This window comes from Leptodactylus fuscus, chromosome 10, assembly GCF_031893055.1.
Source record: "Leptodactylus fuscus isolate aLepFus1 chromosome 10, aLepFus1.hap2, whole genome shotgun sequence".
In the NCBI taxonomy this organism is placed as follows: domain Eukaryota; kingdom Metazoa; phylum Chordata; class Amphibia; order Anura; family Leptodactylidae; genus Leptodactylus; species Leptodactylus fuscus.
The window spans coordinates 11,996,505-12,018,074 of record NC_134274.1 but is presented as its reverse complement, the minus strand read 5'-3'; the positions used below and the strand labels follow the sequence as shown (position 1 = coordinate 12,018,074).

Genomic DNA, 21,570 nt, shown 5'->3' with positions numbered 1-21,570 from the left:
TCCTACATCCACCTTTATCACCTAATTCTGGGCTAATACTAGAGACTACAGGGTTGAGCAACCAACTGGATACTATATAAGAATTTCCTCCATAACCCTACCCTACATGGGTTTGTGTAACCTCCATTCTGAGAATGGGAAAGTTGCATACATTTCTGTAACAAATCTGCCCTGTGTTAATTTGGTTTTAGTTTGATTGCAAAAGCAGAGTCCTTTTGTATGGTGGATCCAGGCATTGTATAAATCATTGTACAAAAGGACAATAGCAGAATGAGTGGATCCATATTCCCCATATACTTTATATTTATGAATGTATTTTTTTTACTATTTACATTGATTGTATAGTTACATTTATATGATTAGTGCCACATAATCAAAGAATCCAAAACCTGCGTGCTAGAATTAATAGAGTATCCAATTACCGGGGCCAAGTGCATGGTATCTAACACCGGATGGATCTCACTGACCTAGGTAGTGTCATTAGAGTCTTAGGGAGCAATATTGTCAATGCTAACAGGATAAATGCAAAGCAGAATTACACTAGAATTACCCAAATACCAAGAAATAACACAAAATTGTATAGTCTGAAAATGGAACGGTTATAATATGGGCATACTTAACATTTGGTCCATATGGATATTGGTTAACACAAGCAGGTCATACTGCAAAGGATCTGGATGATGTTTATGCAGCACATCTTTAGGGTTTTATGGAAGTATGGAGGTAAACCAATAACCACCTATAAATCTGAGATGTATATATGGCGGGGTACAGCAGTATCAGGCTATGTTCACATCTGCGCTGCAGTCTTAGTTGGAGACTCAATTGCAGTGTCCGTCTACATGGACAACTTTTCCTCCGCCAGTTTTAATGTAACAGACACACTATGGACCCCATTATAATATAACATAGAAGGCAAAATAGATATTGGAAATAGATACTGGGCCCTGGAATGAGAACAGGGCATAGATGGGTCACATATGTGAGTAATGGCCATAAAGAGGTCTGAGGAGCAAGCTGGGGGATATATTGGACCCGCTAAGGGAGTGTAGACAGGGCACAGGAGTCAGGGGGGCATGGACAGGGCATGAGCAAGTAGAAGCTATTGGGGGACCCAGGAGGGAATGAAGATCATAGACAGGACCCATAAGGCAAAGGGGGGTATAGACAGTACATGGGGGAAGGTATAATATAAAGGAGGTACAGAAAGGCGCATGGAGGGCACCGCATACACAGAAGAAAGGCAGATATAGGAGAGGGAGAAAGGCAATATATACTGCAGCACAGAGGATTGTGAAGACACTCAAATCCCAAGACCTTCCCAAACATTAAACCAACCAATCACAGATAAGAAGTTTCCAAAATATACAATAGTTACTTTATTCAAACAAAAAAGCTAAAATACCTAAAAGATAAATATTTTATATCAAAGATATTTTAAGAATGTACAAAAAATGTGGAGAACATCAGTAAAATATTAATTTTGTAACTTACGCATACAAGATCAGATGCTAATGCCAATATGAAAGCACACAAGGAATAGAATTCAAGTAGTAAACACTGACACACACTGTAAAATAAGTAATACCAAAGGTAAGAAACTATACCGATTACTTGTCACAAACAGTAAGTATTCTCTTCGATTCCTAATACTTTCGATACATCCAGATCAAGACACAAGAAGAGGCTTAATACAAATAGGAAGAAGGACATATTGCAGATACAGATGACATAAGACTATGTTATTATATTACACAGCTAACACAGGGGTCAGGATAAGCGGCTGCCTTCATGAACTGCGGCTGATCTCCAGATGGTGGTTAGAATCTCCTGGACTTTGTTTATTCGCAGCGTCCCCGGGTGAGGCGTCCAGACAGAAGCCGTTAACATTGAGTTGGAAGGGTTGTGTGACAGCTCCCGGCGCTGCGCTGCGACCAGGCCTCTGCTTCGCTGCCTTCGTAACGGCTCTGACAAATATTTAAATGAATGCGGTGACAGCGCCATGCTAATGGGAGTCTAGAAATGAGATGTCTTTCCATTCCAGGAGGTTCAGTGTGAATAATGAAACGTTTTCTCTGCAGCATAACCAGCAGAACTAAATAGCGTGCTTCATATGTGATAATGGAAACCTGAGTGATGACAGTTACATTCAATGAAGTCGCATCTCCCTTTATCTCTATCCTGTTTTTTTTTTCTTTCCTCTTTTCCAGCGGGGTGCATTTCCAGGGTACAACCATTGGCATGGCACCAATCATGAGTATGTGCACGGCAGACAAATCAGGCGGAGTAGTCATGGTAAGCACGAAGGATCAGGCTGTGTTTTATGTCTTACATTTAAAGGGGCACTCCATCTAAATATATTCGCGCTCTGCATATGGACAGTTTAGAAGAAGGGTGTTGCAATGTTCTGCTGCGCTCTATGTACACGGCAAAGAGACATACACAGACCATGAAATCTTTAGTGTTATATTTTTTCGACCTGAGCGTGGAAGTAGCCGTTGCATCCAGGCCCTGGTGTCTCAGGGGACAAATGAAAACCCCCTCTTAACGCAGACTCCTCCAATGTATGACCATATTTTAGTGCCCATCTGTTGGTCTGGGACATGACACCTCTCAGCTATAGTTAGTAGATAAAGGACCCAACACCTTGCAAACCCCCTTGGCACAAATGTAGGTATTTTCCTAATTCCACCCCATTCTGATTTTTTTTCAGCTTTCTACTTCATTGCATGGAATATTAAATAGTAACAATTAGGAAATACAATTTGTCCTGTCAAAAAAATCCCTCTGTATAGAAAAAAATTTAAAAAAGTTATGGCCTTCCAAAAATCAAAATGCAAAAAACAAAAATGGCTGCAGCGGGAAGTGGGAACCCCTTAATGTCACTTATCATTAGCATTATAGCATATATATATATATAGCATAAAGATATTGGGCAAGAACATAGCCGTACTGCTGGCCCCGGACCCAAGCAGTACGCAGTCCATAGACTGATGCCCATGGCTGCTGAACAGCGCCATTACCTAGACCCAACGTCCTGGAATTTATTCTTAATTTTAGAATTTTTGCAGAAAGTCAGTAAACAATTCTGTGTAATGGAGCGGCAGAGCTGTAAACCATCAAGACGTGTTTAACACACTAAAAATATCTAATCTGTATTAATGGGAAGTGTCCAAATATCCTGCGTGTGACTTCACGGGGGCGACAATGTGATTCAGGGACGCTAATGAAGAAAGCAAGCCGCCATACATCTACCCCGTCAGTGATATTGTGCATCAATGACATGGTGCTAATAACGGCATCACACATTGTTTAACCCATTCAGTGACCGCGTCGGCGAAAGTCACCGCCAAAAAAGAAAGGTTGTTGAGCAATTGTATCAAACGCCGGTAATCACCTTGAGATTATTGGGGCAGAAAGGTGCAAATATGTCATCAGCCCTGTCTGTGTTTGTGCTAAATGAAGCGGCTCTTCTCGGAGAAAGTCATCAGAATCTAGTCATTCACTTAAAAGGGTGAGGGAGTGATTGCTATGTGTTGATTATAACAATTGCTGCAGACAGCTCGGCTGAATAATCAGGAAGCTGTGTGAACTTGGCCAAGGGAATGACATCGTAGCGTCCTTCTATTTATCTGTTGGGTACCTTAAAGTGACCTTCCCATTCACAATAAATGCATAGAATTCTTAAAATATACGGGGTGGGTTTATTAAACTTACTGTGCCAGAATGCAAATGTGTCCGGTTTTATGCTAAAATTTGATGATACTTCTAAGAACAGAAGACAGCTCATAAATGCTATGGATCTCTAGTATGGATGCAATACCATTCCTCCCAATTCTCAAATTTTTTTGGGTCACAATTGGTGGGGCTTTTGTAAATATCTATAAAATGGACACTCATAGGATGCTTTGTGGCACGTTCCTGCATAGACAAGAAGAAAGCTTACAAGTGTCCCAGGAATTGGCATACCAATGTTGGTAGGTATGCAACCCTGATAACATACAATTTTACGCCCAACGTCCGTAGATTTACAGTAGCAAAGGGTGTGTATAGCATATAGACCTAGTTGGTCTCATCTCTTTTGCAAGTATCTCAGTAGAACTATCCTTTCCAGAGGAACTAGATTGTTGGCACACAGTAGTGTGGGAAAAGAAAGGATATGACTGGGAACCAACACCAGGCCTATTTATCTTGCGTGACAACACCTGGCACCATATTAGAGCCCACTTTCACTTTTCCTACTAGGCCTCCTCTATTCTAGAGACACTAGATGAATAGATGAATCTTTTCTTTTCCAAACACCGTCCTCTATTTTATTGGCTAGCTTTGAATTTGGGTATGGTTGGTTGACGACCCTACTCTAGAATGGGTAGACTTGGCCTTTTCTGTCTTGGTGGTAAATAACTTTCCGAGCATGATCAAAATGTCTTTCCTTCCACAGGACCATTCAGATAACCCACTCGGAGGGGCTGTAACACTCGCTCATGAGATAGGACACAATTTTGGGATGAACCACGACACACTGGAAAGAGGATGTAACTGTAAAGGATATGACAAGGGAGGCTGCATCATGACCCCATCCACTGCGTGAGTCATTTCTCGATGTAACGTCCATTCAGATCTTCTATTTTTTGGGCACCTACTGCCTTGCAGTGGATTTTGATCCAGTTGTTCGCATATCACATGAAAAGAAGACCTGCGGGGTCTAAACTACACTGCATATATTTTTACTAGGGTATCATAGCATTGGATGCCATATGACAGAGCTCTGCTATATCTGTACGGATTTTACATAAATGATTCAGGAAATTTATAGAAATTAAAGGTTTTTTTCAGGTGCAGTATGGCTATAGCATATCATAAAACAATATTCTGTAATTTCTTGTCATACAGTTTATAGGGACATATGCAGGATTTTGTAAAGGGGTTGGTTCATGTTAAGCCACATCCCTAACTCTACTCATTTGCTCTATCACCCTCACCAATTCCCTTTGTGCCCCTGCACAGCAAAAGTGGATTTTCTTTTGTACTTCCCAATGTGATGATCCTTAGTGGTCTTAATAATTTGGTGTTCAGGTACGCACTGACTGGTGTATTGTAAGCAGCTTTGTACTCGTTTTGTGTTTCCTGTTGCTTGAGGTGACACGTGATTCTTTATGGTGTGGTATCCATTTACAATGTCGTCTTGTGGCATTTAGTTATTTAAGGTCTGTATCAATGTGATGTACATAGTGGTATTGTCTTGTTAGTTTCATGTGGCACGACCAACTGATAACAAAGACCTTGGACCAGCCAAGCATTATTGTACTCCAGAGCTGCACTCACTATTCTGCTGGTACAGTCACTGTGTACATACATTACATTACTTATCCTGTATTATACTCCAGAGCTGCGCTCACTATTCTGCTGGTACAGTCACTGTGTACATACATTACTTATCCGTTATTGTACTCCAGAGCTGCGCTCACTATTCTGCTGGTGCAGTCACTGTGTACATACATTACATTACTTATCCTGTATTATACTCCAGAGCTGCACTCACTATTCTGCTGGTGCAGTCCCTGTGTACATACATTACATTTCATGTCTTGCACCAATCCTAGCACCCTAATTCTGTCTGCTTCAAAGCTAAAATCTTCTATTATCCCTTACATCCTCCATGACTTGCTTTGGTTATTTACAATTAGAGACATATACCTTACAATACATACACTAAGGCTGTCCATGAGAACATGACAACCTTGTTGACTGTCTCCAGCAGGATTGTGATTGCAGCTCTGGAGTAAACTTTACCTCTGTACAGCTGATATAGAATGGAGGGTGATACAGAAAAACGGTTTGCATATCTGAAATCAACATGTTCAAATTGACTAAGATCAATTATTGTATACCAAGATATCCGCGGAAAGTTTTATGTTTTGTTGTTTAGTGTAACTTATATAATATACATAAAGGTAACAGTTTTATGTATAAAATATATCATTTATAACAAATTTTTTTAATGATATGCCACATTCTGTTCTAAAATTTGCCTTTGCTCCGCGTTCCCGTCCTGCATTTATTGACAAGTTAATTTGCCATTTTACATATCTACTTGAGAATGCTAAAGATCTCACTTCACTTGTGTACGTTGTGTTTTTGCAGTAATTTTCCCATAAGATTCCTGACACGGAGGGTTTAGTGATGCTGAAACACACTTGTTTTCATTACTGCCACTGCCATGAGCAGCAGCAGGAGAGGAGAGCAGATATGTAATCATGTAGAGGATTGTGATTAAGACAGAGCGGGGGGATGTTAGGGGTTTATTTAAAGAAATCCGCTGCTCCAAAGTGCGCCACCAAATATTTCTTCCTGTCAAACTGCTGTAATAACTTTTACAGGGAATCACGGGATCGGTGGTAAACTGGTTGCTATGATACCATCTGAATCTAATATCGGTGACAGAATGTGCTTGACCCCTACCTGCACAACATACATAGGTGCCTTAATGGACTCCGGCCACATACAGGCAATGCATCTATAGGGGAATTCTCACATCACTGATCTATAAGGTTTTCTGGTGACACATATGATTGTATAAAGCTAAGTTCACACTAGTATTCGCTCTTCGTTCAGGGATTCCATCCCCCATTCTGCTTAAAAAACTATGAAGGATCATAATAGTCTAACCACTTTTTAAGCGGATTGAGTTTCTGTTTTTCGGGTCCCCAAATGCTTGGGGACCCAAGGAACGGAAACCCGAACACTAGTGTGAACCTAGCGTAAGCCATCATTTATGGTATCCTATCCTATGGTTTTGATACTGCTATTGTCCCCATTATGGCTGCAGCACATTTTACACTCGTCTCTGAAGCTGTGGCGGTATACAATAAGGAGCAATCTGGCCCCTCCCCTATCCATTATAACTACTACTGGTTAATTTACATGTAATTCTACCAGGAGTAACTGTAAAACAGTAAGTAAATAGCTAAGAACGTGACCATAAAATAGGAGATCCAGGGACACTGGACTGCAAATACAGGGCATGATGAAGCTAAAAAGATCCCTGGTACAGGAAAAGAGCAATTGTTGAAGACAGTCAGGGAAGCTGAGCAATAGCAATAGCACATGTTATCAGAAGTACATACAGATACACACTTAAAGGGCTTGTTCTGTTATGGGCACTTAAGTGTCCAATCGCTGGGGATCTATCGCCGAAAGTCTCCTAAGGACTCCTTGTGAATGGAGCGGCGGTGCTCATGTGCGTCCAGCACTCCATACACTTCAATGGGGCTGCAAAGACTGTAGTTTCTGGCAGCGCCTACAACCTCATAGAAGTGAATGGATTGCCAGTCACGAAAGCACACTGGCACTCCATTCACAAGGAAGCCATAAGGTCCTTTTGAAGACTTGGTGACCCGACAATCAAGATCTCAGCATTTGGACACTTATCCTATGTCCAGTGCAAAGGAATAAGTGTCCATAACAGTACAACCTCTTTAAGTAGACAATTAAACTTTATTAACATTGTAAGATTTGGACTTGCAGAATGCTATCAGTCTAGTGTACAGAGAAAGCTGTTTGCAGATGTGTGGAGGAGTTGAGGAAAACCAGCACCTCCCCTCTCCATTCACTGTGTGAAGAAAAACTGACCCATCCCCACATTCATCTTGCTTTTATAGCTAACTAAGGAAGTTCCCTAGTAACAGGGAGAAAACAGCAAATTAGCTACAATGGAGATACCCAGTGGCAGCAACTTTACAGGGGGTTTTCATGCAGAATCACATACTCTTTTAAATGAGACTAACACTTGTCTGAAAAATTTGTGGCAATTCAAAGAGAAAAATTAGATAAAGGAACTGTTTAGCATTAGAAAAACATGGCTGATTTCTTTCTGAAGAAGCGCCACACCTTTCCACTGGTTGAATCTGGTAGTGCACCTAGGTCAGTTGAAGTGAATAGAACTACCTGTAAGCTGTAATACTATACACCAGGGGTGTATATAAGGGGCAGTTTAATGATTAAAACCACCCACTTGCTAACCCTGGCCTGCATCGATTTAGGAGAGCATAACCTGATAACCATTGAGCTTCCACCATTTGGTGCTTTAGCCCTGTTCACAGGGAAACTAAAATAACCATAAACCCTTTCATGTACTACATGAGTTGCCCAATAGGGTATATTCTGTGGATAGTATAGTATTGCCTCGATAGTATATTTTATAGCACATCTGGTAATTTTATGACATATTTCTTTCAGCTCAGGGTTCTGTAAATCGAGCTGAGCATGATGGGAGTTGTACTAAATTCACGTATAAAAAGCAAACACAGACATATCTTCAATTCTGCCTGTAGATAGTGAAGGTGAATGAAGGAAGCTCAGTCGGCGCAGAGAGTAAAATAATCTAAGAAAATCTCCGGAATCATTTAAGATAACATTTTCTCTCGGCTGCTTCTTCAATGAAAAGATGGAGAGGGGGCGACTATATTCCAGTAAAAATCAATAATATTACGGCTAAAAGCACAGCAATACCACACCTGTCAAGCAGGCTGTAATTCTGAAGCATACCCATCTATTTGCTGTTTGATGGAAACCCGATAATACATTTCCCTATAAATCATATCTGGCATCCCAAATAGGTTATGACATAGGGAGCCGAGCATTGCGTGCGAGGGGAATAATCATGGCCAACCATAATGCAGATGAAACTCCATGATTTACTCATCATGTCGGGATTGGACATGGAGAAAGAAACCTTATAAATGCTGCATGATCCATCGTAGAGCGCAGGATCCACTTACCAGACACAGATTTGTCTCAGATATACACAATCTGACTACTATACAAAATGTACTAAGAAGCCTTCAAGATGGATTTTATATTTGCCCTGTGCAGAGACTCTTAGATTGTCGTCATTGTCGTCAACGCTTCAAGACATTTTTGCAAATTTTGCTGACCATCAACCATAACTTTATTGCTCTGCTAGAGGTCATCCATAACCATTAACCATAACTTTATTTCTATGACTGTGTAAGATGGAGTGCTTACCCCCGGTTCTCTAGAGGACGGTAGTCTAACCAGCCTCAGGGGTCTACCAGGCATTGGGAACCCAAGGAGGTCCAGTGAGAAGGTTTAACATGTTTATTGGAGCAGTGGGAAGTTATTTTGTGCGCAGTCCACAGAGAGGACCAAGGTTGGCCTGTTTGAAGCTGACAGAGACAGGGTGAATAGGTAAAGTATAAGTGCATCGCTGAAAGTGGAGAGAGAACCGACAGCAGTGAGGGGTCATTGGTGGGAGTGCACAAGAAAGAGGCCATCTTGGCATTGGGAGAGATCAGTCAACAAGGAATACCACCAATGAACACTGTTGCAGGAAGTTTACCTCCTTTAGCTGAAGGTGCAGATTGCCTTACTACTCTGTCTTGCAGGTTGATTTATGTGTGATCTGTTTTTCTGTCGACACGTTTCCTGAGCCCTATTCCCGTACCACCATCATGGGCATTCCAACCCCCAATAGGCTCAGGAGGGCTGAAGAGCATTAGTAAAGACTACCACCACCATCAAGTACACAAGGCCCCCTCTGCTCTGCATCAGCCCAGGAGGAAAGCTGGAGGAATTTTGTTGAGATATTGGTTTCCAATACTAGTACTCCCAATCTCTGGGTTCCCTCCAACAGTTTGCTGCATCAGCAGAGGGGGATCAATTTGTTGGCTCCATTGGTACCCTCCGTGTATGGTACAGGAAAACTCTCCTTGCACAGGCTAGCCAGCTGCAGACCAGGCTCCTGTTGAGCACTCCACATGCAGCTGATGCTATAGACAGTAGTAATAGTAAGGGACAGGGAGCGCTTACACCAATACCGATGCCATATTTCTCATACTATCATGCTCCCAGGTTTTGCATGCGCAACTACAAGATTTGCAAGTGCAACAAGACTAGGGCTCTATGACAGGGGAATAAGATATCTATAAATACAATAAAAAGCATGTATGCAACAAGACTATACATTTTTATCGGATTTGAGTGAACTGACAGGTACACTTTAAAATAAAGCCTTGCTTGTGTGATATTTTTACATTTCTGCAATGTATTTTTGCCCGGGTCTGCACTGAATGCCGCTTCTTCTGTTTCCAGTTTCTGCCTTCTTGTAGAATGTGTGTGAACACAGCAGGGCGGCTTCCTAAGTGAGACTCCCGCTGCTTGCAAAGAGACCACCATAATTTACAGGGGAAATTGAGACTCACATCTCTGTTTCCAGTATATGAGTCCCCTGGAAGTCACTGATATGAAAGATAACTGCAGCGCTCTATCACTATCATACATGAAAGGCTTTTCTCTCTTTTCTTCTACCTGGTCAGTTTTTTTTAGCAGATTTCTTCAGTGTAAGTGACATTGTTTTTTTAAAGACACACATTAGGTTTTCAACAAGAACTTATAAGGGCTTGGTTATGGGAATACTATGTCCCTCATTGACTCATAGATGCTACACCTTCCATGGATACAGGCCCATCTCCACCGATTTGATCCTGCTGATTTTCCTCTTCCATGTTTCTATGTGCGTAGATACATTGACGCAGGAGTCTAGAGTTGCGAGAAGTCTAGGACTGGTTGTGTCCCCATGAGGATGACGTACTCTCTATGGTCATATATACTGTATTCTATATGTTACGGTGCAATTTATTTGATTGTAATGTGTTTATATAGTGTGTATATGGCACATCTGATGGTTAGTCGTAGGGATGACATGAGGGACACTGTCCCAGTTTGTACCGAGGTACATCAGCCCATAGGATCAGTAGGCTCATAAGGCATAGTGCACATAAGCACATAATGCTCCATGGCATCCACTGGGAGATATTGGATGACTTTTTTTGACTGGGTGATAGGTTAAGACACGCAACACCAACATGACAGGTCTGGGACCACCAGGGAAAATGATTCTGGAGCTCACCCATCAATAACCTCTAGGAAAAAAAATCCACAGTATCCTTGAAATTTGGGAGAATCTTGCTGGACCTTTATTATGTTAGATCCTGGACTCACTGGAGAACCAGTCCAATACTGTGGGAAGGTAGATAGTGACAAAACCTGTAGAGTGGGAATCCCCAGTTATCTGCTATGTGAACGACAAAGATTGAGCTACAATAGATGAAGTCCAAGCTGGGCATTGGTCAGATAGAAACTTGGGAAATCCTGCCACTTGGGTCTGGTTCTTATATAATGACTCACAAATAACCTATTGGATCTTAGAGATGTTATCTATTGCGTGTATAATGATGATTGCAAAGACTAAAATGCCATGATAAGTGGACATGGACGTGTTCAGCATACATCCTCGGAGTCATTTCCTCTGGTGGGCCCACGACTATCAATCCAATAAAGTATCAGCAGGTTCATCACATTTTCTTTCTGTTGCATCTAATTCACAGGTGTTTGAGAAGTAATAAGAATATTTTTCAATTTTTTAAAAAAAAATATTACTTTTATTTTGTGCGTGTAAGTCCCCAAGTATGACCCCTATCACACCAATTCCTCATTTTTCCCCTTAGACTATATTCTTTATGTTCTACAGAACATATTGGCCTCTCACTCTTCATCTCCTGGAATAATGGTATTTTTATGGATAAGCTCCCGGGAGTTCACCTGCTCCCTTTATCAGTTCACACAGAGCCAATGTATCAAAACCCTTCTTCTGCTAAGCTCTATATTTCCTTTTTCCTGTACAAACACAGCTATTACTGTATTGTACATCAGGGTAAACACAGCCATGATGGAAGTGAAAGGTTCAGCTAGTTCTTAATCTGTACGGAGCATTCATGCCAATCCTCGGCAGATGAGTGGATCGGCAAAGCAAGGGTTTTATATACGGACAACCTATTGTATGGTTCTCAAAGTAAAAATATGCCCAAGATCGAAATATAGTTCCTATGCCATAACCATATTTAAATGTGTAGGTCATTGAAAAAAAAAACATTTTGGGAAATATAAATAACTTAAAATTTTGCAGTGTTTTATGGATTTTCTCCCCTTTTTTAACAAGTGGTGACATCTCTTGTTTTGATCAGTTTCCAATGGATATGACCATGAATGAAGGAACTTTCTATTTTCTGAGACTTGTCAGAAACCTAACCATGATGTCCTTATTGTGGTCGAGTTATCAGGAGGACACTACACGTATGAGAAGATAACCCGACCACAATAAGGACATCATGGCTGGTTATCAGGAGGACACTACATGTATGAGAAGATAACCCGACCACAATAAGGACATCATGGCTGGTTATCAGGAGGACATTACATGCATGAGAAGATAACCTGACCACAATACGGACATCATGGCTGGTTATCAGGAGGACACTACATGTATGAGAAGATAACCTGACCACAATAAGGACATCATGGCTGGTTATCAGGAGGAGACTACATGTATGAGAAGATAACCTGACCACAATAAGGACATCATGGCTGGTTATCAGGAGGGGACACTACATGTATGAGAAGATAACCGGACCAAAATAAGGACATCATGGCTGGTTATCAGGAGGACACTACATGTATGAGAAGATAACCCGACCACAATAAGGACATCATGGCTGGTTATCAGGATCACACTATATGTATGAGAAGATAACCCGACCACAATAAGGACATCATGGCTGGTTATCAGGAGGACACTACATGTATGAGAAGATAACCTGACCACAATAAGGACATCATGGCTGGTTATGAGGAGGACACTACATGTATGAGAAGATAACCCGACCACAATAAGGACATCATGGCTGGTTATCAGGAGGACACTACATGTAAGAGAAGATAACCCGACCACAATAAGGACATCATGGCTGGTTATCAGGATCACACTACATGTATGAGAAGATAACCCGACCACAATAAGGACATCATGGCTGGTTATCAGGATCACACTCCATGTATGAGAAGATAACCCGACCACAATAAGGACATCATGGCTGGTTATCAGGAGGACACTACATGTATGAGAAGATAACCCGACCACAATAAGGACATCATGGCTGGTTATCAGGAGGACACTACATGTATGAGAAGATAACCCGACCACAATAAGGACATCATGGCTGGTTATCAGGAGGACACTACATGTATGAGAAGATAACCTGACCACAATAAGGACATCATGGCTGGTTATCAGGAGGACACTACATGTATGAGAAGATAACCTGACCACAATAAGGATATCATGGTTTGGTTATCAAGAGGACCCTACATGTATTTTGCAATTCTGCAAACTTTTTCATTATTTATATTTGCAAATTTTTTGTTTAATTGTCTACAAATGTAAATATGTTCATGGGAGATCTCTTTAGGGATATAATCACATGCTTTATATAACCGTACGTTGTGGATACAACCCCATATAGATGTATAGAACAGTCTGCATAGCAGCTGTATACCTAAAAACTGTAGGGGACTCCTCATTAACTATATGCATAGAGATAAATATCCTGTTGCTTTTTAACTTTCTTTGAACTTTTGTTAAAGTATACAGACCCTTTCACTCCAGGCTAAGTAGAAGTCTCTAGCCAATTTGGATTAGATAGTAGTAGACACCCATCCCACATATAGACTGTGCACATTGCCTGTCATGTAGCTGTGGGAGAGCCCTGCTGTAGAGCGGTAACTGCCGGCTCCCGCTATACTTCTGTCACTATTTACATCTATTGACAAGGCTTTTAAAGTGTCAGTTCACTGCCAGGACTCACTATCCACTGCTGAGAAGTCCCAGCGCGGGAGCCTGAAATTGATAATACTAAAGCGTTCTTGACAACAGCTTATGATTGAGGCATGGCAATAAGTGCCGAGTCTATAGGGACAAGACAGAGGAGGCTGCTAGAAGAACATCTTGATATCCACCTGTTCTGAGCAACAAATCCTGTTAGGAGAATTTACAGGAGATTTCAATTAAAATAGTAATTATAACTTATTTATTGTAATGGCGAGTGCAGGCAGAGGTGAAACTTGTAGATCCTGGGCCCCAATGCAAAATCTGCATGCGGTGCCCTGCTTAAAGGGGTATTCCCATAACTCTTGTTCTGCAGCCTGAAGGCTCTGTACTCTCTTCACTTCCTGGATTTCTCGCACATTGGTGGGCGGGGTTTCACTTGCTTTGCTATCTGCTATGATCCACAGTATGACACTGATGTGGAAACTGATGTAGCAGAGCTGGATTTGAGTGAGCTTGCATTACATACAGAGGTAATGGACTCCTTATCTCAGCCCTTATCAGCCAAATTCAATTAAACTGGCTGATAAGTGGATAAGCTAAAGATAGACAGCAGAGTAATCCTGGAGCTCTCACCTTTCCCCCTCCCCTATATGAGGAGCTCCATTGTTTGTCAGCCCCTCCCTCCTCCCTGAGAGCAGGCAGCTATGTCACTGGACAAATGAGCAGATAATCCCAAGGGCAAGTGTCAACAATGAAGTGAATAAATTAAGATAGCGGCCAAACAAAGCAGTTTTGATAAAGCAATGTATTTAAGATAAGTCTTATATCCACATAAACTATAGATAGTATAGATAGGATCCTTGTTATGGGACAACCCCTATAATATGCTCCATTAATAATAGTGTCTTATGTGGCAGAAGGGCCCTTGGGGATCCTCTAACATGTCTATACTCCCATTTAGCTATGTCACCAAGTGTAAGTTTGCCTTTGCTGGAGGTGTGAAATTAAGCAAATCCTTAACAAATTTCAAGATCTAGTAGAAGAAAGTTTTTTTTTTTTTTTATAAAGAGGTTTACATGACTATGATATTCATGGCTGGGTTCCCTTCACTAGTTACCAAGCACAGCACCATATATTGTATAGTGGCTGCATCTGGTATTGCAGCTCAGCCCCACTCATTTGAATATGACAGAGCTGCAGTAGGGCCATGTGACCAATGCACATGCCTGAGAAAAGTGGAGCTCAATATTATCATCATCCCAGGTAACTCCTGGGTGTAAAATCCTACTACTGGTTCCAAAATTTCACATTTCATTTTAGAATATTTTTCGGACTAGCTCTTCAAGGGCTGCAAAAATCTATGATTTAGTAAAAAGAGGTTTGACTTGAAATGCAACATTTTGCACCAAAAGGGCATAAATTTATGCATCACCATAGTAATAAGCAAGCCTCGTGTACAGTAGTCTTTCTGTAATCATACTTCCCTCTTGTATATAGTAGTACATAGTTATTGTATTTATGTATTTCTATTCACTGTATTTATTTTGTTTATTTATGTAATTTTCTGCATTTATATTTATACAATTATATTTACTGTTTATTATTTAATATATAATACTTTGTAATGTATATGTTTTAAGGTGGCTCCTTCCAAAAAACCTTAAGTTTTGTTCTTTGTAGCAACATGTAGAGGAGAGGGGGAGGAGGGGGATGCTGCTGCAGTGACTATTCCTCAGTGTGAGGAGTCTATTTTGCTGCAAGGGGGGAGAAGGAGCAGCAGGGGAGCACATAACAGTGCAAAGAATCTGCTTACTCAGCAAGGAAAGGAAAAGACCTCAAATCTGCAGGTTACTTGTCATTGGGTTCTGACTGCTCCACATCTAATCCACATCTACCGCTGCCTGAATACATGATGGCCCTCCATTCCATCTAATAATGATATAAATGTTTAATATACTAGAAAAGAGCCAGCGCTGTAAAACCACATGAACCTCATAAATCTCACTATCCAAATTTCACACGTGGCCTCGCTGTAAGCGATTACCATTAAGTCCTGAAGTAATCTAAATATTTGTCCATTTTACGATTGAGTTTCTTTTTTATTACATTATTTTTACAATTTTACTGGTACTAAAATATTAACTCCTATTATAGAGTGATTATTGAAGCTCAGCCTTAAAGGGATATTTGCAGTATAGTCATTTAGGACATGGCACTATATAAATAGTTAATAAGGGACCCTCATCATTGCAAAACTCCTACATGCCAATTCATGGCTGTCACGGTCTCCATAAATTTTATATAAAATGTTGCCCATGAATTTCTGCATTAAATTCCCACAGATTAGAGTGGATTATTAGAGGTGCCATCATCATCTATTAAATATGGACAACCCCTTTAAATTGGCATGTCGATAGTCAATCCACATCTAAAGTAGAGGATCAGGATATAAGATATTTTATCTACTCTTTAAGAGATTTCCACGATCTTAAAAAAAAGTCTATTATTGTTGCTCAACCCCTTTGAGCTGCAATACCACACACAACCTGAGCATAGGTGTGGCGCTACAGTCATATTTTTATAATCTTTGCCACTCAATGAAGCTGATGCTACATATTTGTATAACAAGCGGATTGTTCATAGTATTGAGGCCTTGCTATAATACGCTGCCATTGCGTCGGCTAGTTTACCATTTCCCAAGATGCGCACACTTGCAGACAGTTCTTCTGCTCTGATAACTGGGTTATATTGTGTGAGTATTAAATTACATTTACAATCGCGCCACTCAATATTCTGTAAAGTGTCGCATACTTGACCAGACCTCGGCCTGTCGGTGTCAATCAGATGCTAAATCAAATCACCAGAAGCCACCACCACCGGAGTCGTAGCCTTAAAATATACAGCACTTCTTTTTTAATACTGGCCCAGCTGTCACAATTCTTTATGTCACAGCGACAGGGAATTCAATAAAGTGGATGTGGGAGAGAGCAGCTTCTCTGTGCAAGTGCCAGCCAGGACTTTATATCATTGTGCAGATGTTTAACCCCTCAACCTCTCGCTGCTACGGGTTGCCAGTGTACGGCTGAGGAATGGATGTGTTGTAGTACCAGTCGGCATTCCTCTGTCATGACATGATGGGGCGCTGACATCATTTACAGCTTAATAGAGGTTCATTGTTTCAAAGAAATCTCCGCCAAAATGAACAAAATCTAGTAAATGTGGTCACAGATATTGGGACACCTCTGCATGACACATACTGGAGATTTTATTGCATCCCATTCTAAATACATAGATATTAAGCAGTTGGGTCCCCCCTTTACAGCTGAAACACCTTCCACTCTTCTCTATAAGGCTTTCGATTTTGGAGGGTGGCTGCCATATTGGTTGTCCATCTACTTTACAAAATAGAGTAGATGAATAGAGTTTAGGGCTCACAACACCTGACACCGGTGCACGACTTCTTACATTGGGTCTGTCCTATAACTTATTAAAAAAAAAGTACTTAGGAGAAAAGAAGAATTTGCTCTAGCGCCACCTTTTGGTAGGTGGTTCGTTTCCTGTAACCTAGGGGCATAATCTGAGAATAAAGCCAAATCAGAATGGGTTTGCATGGGTTTCAGGAAAACTGGACATTGATCCATAGGGAACTACCTTACAAAAGGTGGTGCTAGAGCAAGTTCCCCTATTCTCCCAAGGAGGACTTGCATATTTCTTTCCCAGAAATCTTAGCTTCCCAAGGAAGCAAAAAGCCTATAGATACCTGAAATTAAACCAGAAGTGTAAGTACCTGCCTTACAAACTCTTAAGAAGACTGTGGGCAGGGAGACCTTCAGGGAGCCAAATTGAGAAACTATAAAGTGAGCAATCTACCTATAGTGTAACCATGGGAAGAATATGTAAATCTGACTTCCATGATGTAATTAGGAAGCCAGTGCCTCAAGTATGCACACCAGTAGAGGGCGCTGACTGAGAATGTGCAAGTCTATCTTCCATGATGTAATTAGGAAGACATATAGTGTAACCATTCAGAGATAGGTAAATGCAATACAGACGTAAAATAGTCGAAGGGCCTGAGTTCCAAAGTATCCTGCCCCTTCTAAGCCACGCCTATGACCTCCCACCCAGCCAAACAGTACCCTGCTTTCCATTAAGGAGAGGCAATAACCTCAAAACGGTTGTCTGTGGTTGGGTTTCTCTTCTTTTTGGAGAAGTTATTCTGCCTTGTCTTTATTACCAGATCATGTGGCTAGGTGAATGGTTCACAAGTTGCACAACCACTTTAAAGTGAACCTTTTACCTCCAACTACAACTCTTGGCATCTTTCAATTTAATATGGGAACATTAGGGGAACCAGATGAGGCCTGATGATCGCTTTAAGGGAACCAGATGAAGAGTGGCCTGTGGTCTTGTGTGTATATACATACTTGTATGTATATATATGTTTATAATCCCCCGTATTGAGATGGAATATACACACGGACAGTTATAGAGGACTGCATCTTCCTCCAGCATAGTCTTCTCTATAAATATTCTAGCATAATGACGGCAATGAAGCAGCTTGGCTGTGAGATACTGCCGCGCATATCGAGCAGGACGGTAGATCAAGTTGAAAGATGACGCCTGAAACTCCTGTTGGTATATTTGTTATCTCCCATTATCAACCTGCAATGAAGCATTCTAGATGATCAACCCTACAGTAGCAAATGGTTATCAGGCTGTGTTCACACCTGTTGTTTGTCGCCAGATCAGTAATTTTTTTTTAGGATCAGATGTATGAAATTATGATTATCATTGGCATTAGTTTTTTCAGTGAATGTACAAAAAATGTTAGTTTTTCCATACTGACTGGAAAGATGGCCTTAGAGAAGCTGTCCCACACTGTGGATAGGTAATAAAGGTCCGATCCTTGGTGAGTCCCAAATCTGGGACCCCCATAATCACTAGATCACTATGATCCTCTGTTGTTTCTAGCACCCCCATAGACCATGAATGGAGCATTAGGTAGTTTACAAGACCACCAATCCATTCAGGCTCCTGTTTACCGAAGTTATACAGTGAGGAGGAAGAATTGTCTCAGAATCCTCCATCCAAGTGGTCAATGGGGAAAAATGTTTTAATTTTAATAGGGTGTAGGTATAAGCTATTTTAGACAATTCTGATATCAACAAGGAGTTGGCATGTTGGATTTTAATCTTCCTTTCCCCTGACTTCAGAGGAGGATATTGGAACGTTGGGCGATCTTGTCAAAAGTATCAGATTCGGCCAAGTTTTGCCTATGTACACTACCCCTTGTGGCGCACCATGTAGAGTACAATCATAAAGAGTAAAAATATATATATCATATAGTGCTTGAGGCCAATTGTATCAAAATGGTGTCCTGTGGACCATTCAGCTTATCAGTGCCAATTTCTGATGGTATGGGGTTGTAGTCGTGCCTATGGCATGGGTATCTTACACATAGAGGTTTTAGAACAACATATGCTCCCATCCACACTATGTATCTTTTGGAGAAAGGCCTTGCATATTTCAGCAAGACTATGCTAAACCAAATACTGGATCTACCACAATAGTATAACTTCAAAGAAGAATCCAGGTGCTGAAGTGGCCCCTGCAGTCCAGACCTGTCACCAATAGAAAATATTTGGTGCATTATGAAATGAATAATCCAGCAAAGATGGCCCAGGAGTGTAGAGCTGCTAGAATACAACATATGACAAAAATGGGGCAACATTACTCTCCCAAAAATACAGCAACTGGCCTCCTTACTTTCCTGATGATTTTAGGCTGCTGTATAAAGAAGAGGAGATGCTACACAAAGATAGACATAGTCCTGGCCCAAGTCTTTTAAGATGTGTTGCTGTTATCAATTTCTAAATAAGTTAATTTTCAGCTCTCACCTTCTGATATGTGATCTATGTTCTGTTGTGTAACTTTCACCTTTTGATATGTGGTCTATGTTCTATTATGTAACTTTCACCTTCTGATATGTGATCTATTATGTAACTTTCACCTTTGGATATGTGGTCTATGTTCTATTATGTAACTTTCACCTTCTGATATGTGATCTATTATGTAACTTTCACCTTTTGATATGTGATCTATGTTCTTTTGTGTAACTTTCACCTTCTGATCTGTGTTATATTATGTAACTTTCACCTTCTGATATGTGATCTATTATGTAACTTTCACCTTCTGATATGTGATCTATGTTCTTTTGTGTAACTTTCACCTTCTGATCTGTGTTATATTATGTAACTTTCACCTTCTGATATGTGATCTATTATGTAACTTTCACCTTCTGATATGTGATCTATGTTTATCGTGTAACTTTCACCTTCTGATATGTGATCTGTGTTATATTATGTAACTTTCACCTTCTGATCTGTCCTGGTTAATAATTTCCAAATCATGACATCCTTGTTTCCTTTACATGTTACACAGTATCCCAACATTTTGGAAATCCAGGTTGTATATGTCATCTATCCTCCTGCTATACTCTGATCTCCCAAATTTTGCCTGTTTTGTTGAGCGTATGTGTTTGTATAGAAAGTCTATTAGGCTGAAGTCATACTTTGTAGACCTTGGCACATTATAGCTGGAGAATTTCACTGAAACACTTGCTACAGCCTACACAGTGGGGCGCATTGTCAAGCTATCTCCAGTTAATTAGTTATCTTTCTTAGCATGACATTATTAGATAATGAGGTAAACAAAGACAAGGAGACGAAGTGTGAACATTGACCTGTTTATTTAACACGCAGTCACAACAGAAATACATTGATTGACCAAGCAGCGGGTCTTCTGTAATTTCTATCAAGATCGATATTATCATTTATGTTGTCTCATCTCCGCAAGTCTCTTAGTTAATCATTAATTTTTCAAGTGATAAATGATGTAATAATAAGCGGCCATTACCGGAGTTGTTTTACATAACCGGCTTATTAGAACACCGTAAACGTCCCGGCAAAACGTAATTTAGTGTTTTTCAATGGAAATGAATGTACAATGCATAAACCATATTGATCTAGGAAAGTCAAAATTAAAAGCTTTTCCCTGAAAACACCAGTCCCTGTATTGGAAATTTCTGTCAGGTTCTTCTATTCAGCTGTATATTATACTTAAAGGGAGTTGTTTAAGTCCAGAATTCTGTTCTAAGCAACAATGGTGTAATGTAGTAGCAAAACCATATATCTTTGTGGGTATAAATGGTGTCTATAGCTTAAGCCATTGACTGCTACTGTGCTCACCTCTAATTTTGTTCCTGGCCTTGGCTTGTTCCTGATCACTTTTCTGATCTGGTATTTGTGGTTCTTGACCTCAGCCTTGTTTCTGACCTTTTTTTTTTTTTTTTTTTTTACACTGAATTCAATAAAACACTGTATTCTTTGAGCTCCTTAGCTCCCCCTAGTGGTGAATGCAGACAACCAATATGTTAAAAGTCTATATAGGGGATTTGGAACTCTGTATCAGCAAAACAATACTCTGACCACTATACACGTATTGTAGTTGACTAATCAACATAGAATCATGGAACATAAAACAATGTGATCCTGAAAGGCGGACATTGTAAGGTTGGGGCCCCTAAGCAATTACCACTTCTTTGCCTGCCCTATAATCCAAGCCTGTCAGTACTAAAATACCACATGGCCTATAACATTGAAGCAGATGATCATCTCCACACATGGTATAAATAAATTCCGTATTAAGTTCATCGCAGAGAATCCCATAATAAACATGAGCTAATATATTTGTTAAGGAAATTATATTCGGAAAAGCCAAGAAAACAAAACAGGAAACAGCTTGGACTCCCATTATCCACTAGGACATTGGCTTACTCCGTCTTTGTGCTCACGTCTGGCGCTGACCTTTTGGAATAATTTTTATTT

The 21,570-nt window shown here is 40.5% G+C and overlaps 1 protein-coding gene across 1 annotated transcript in view; it reads left to right on the top strand.

Annotated features, from left to right (window-relative positions):
• The window catches only part of ADAM12 (ADAM metallopeptidase domain 12), a 260,352-nt gene that overhangs the window by 175,064 nt on the left and 63,718 nt on the right, over nucleotides 1-21,570 (top strand). Inside the window, exons 10-11 of the mRNA XM_075288277.1 lie at nucleotides 2,211-2,295; nucleotides 4,442-4,587. Of these exons, the coding sequence (XP_075144378.1) occupies nucleotides 2,211-2,295; nucleotides 4,442-4,587 (231 nt within the window). The remainder of the gene's footprint in view (nucleotides 1-2,210; nucleotides 2,296-4,441; nucleotides 4,588-21,570) is intronic.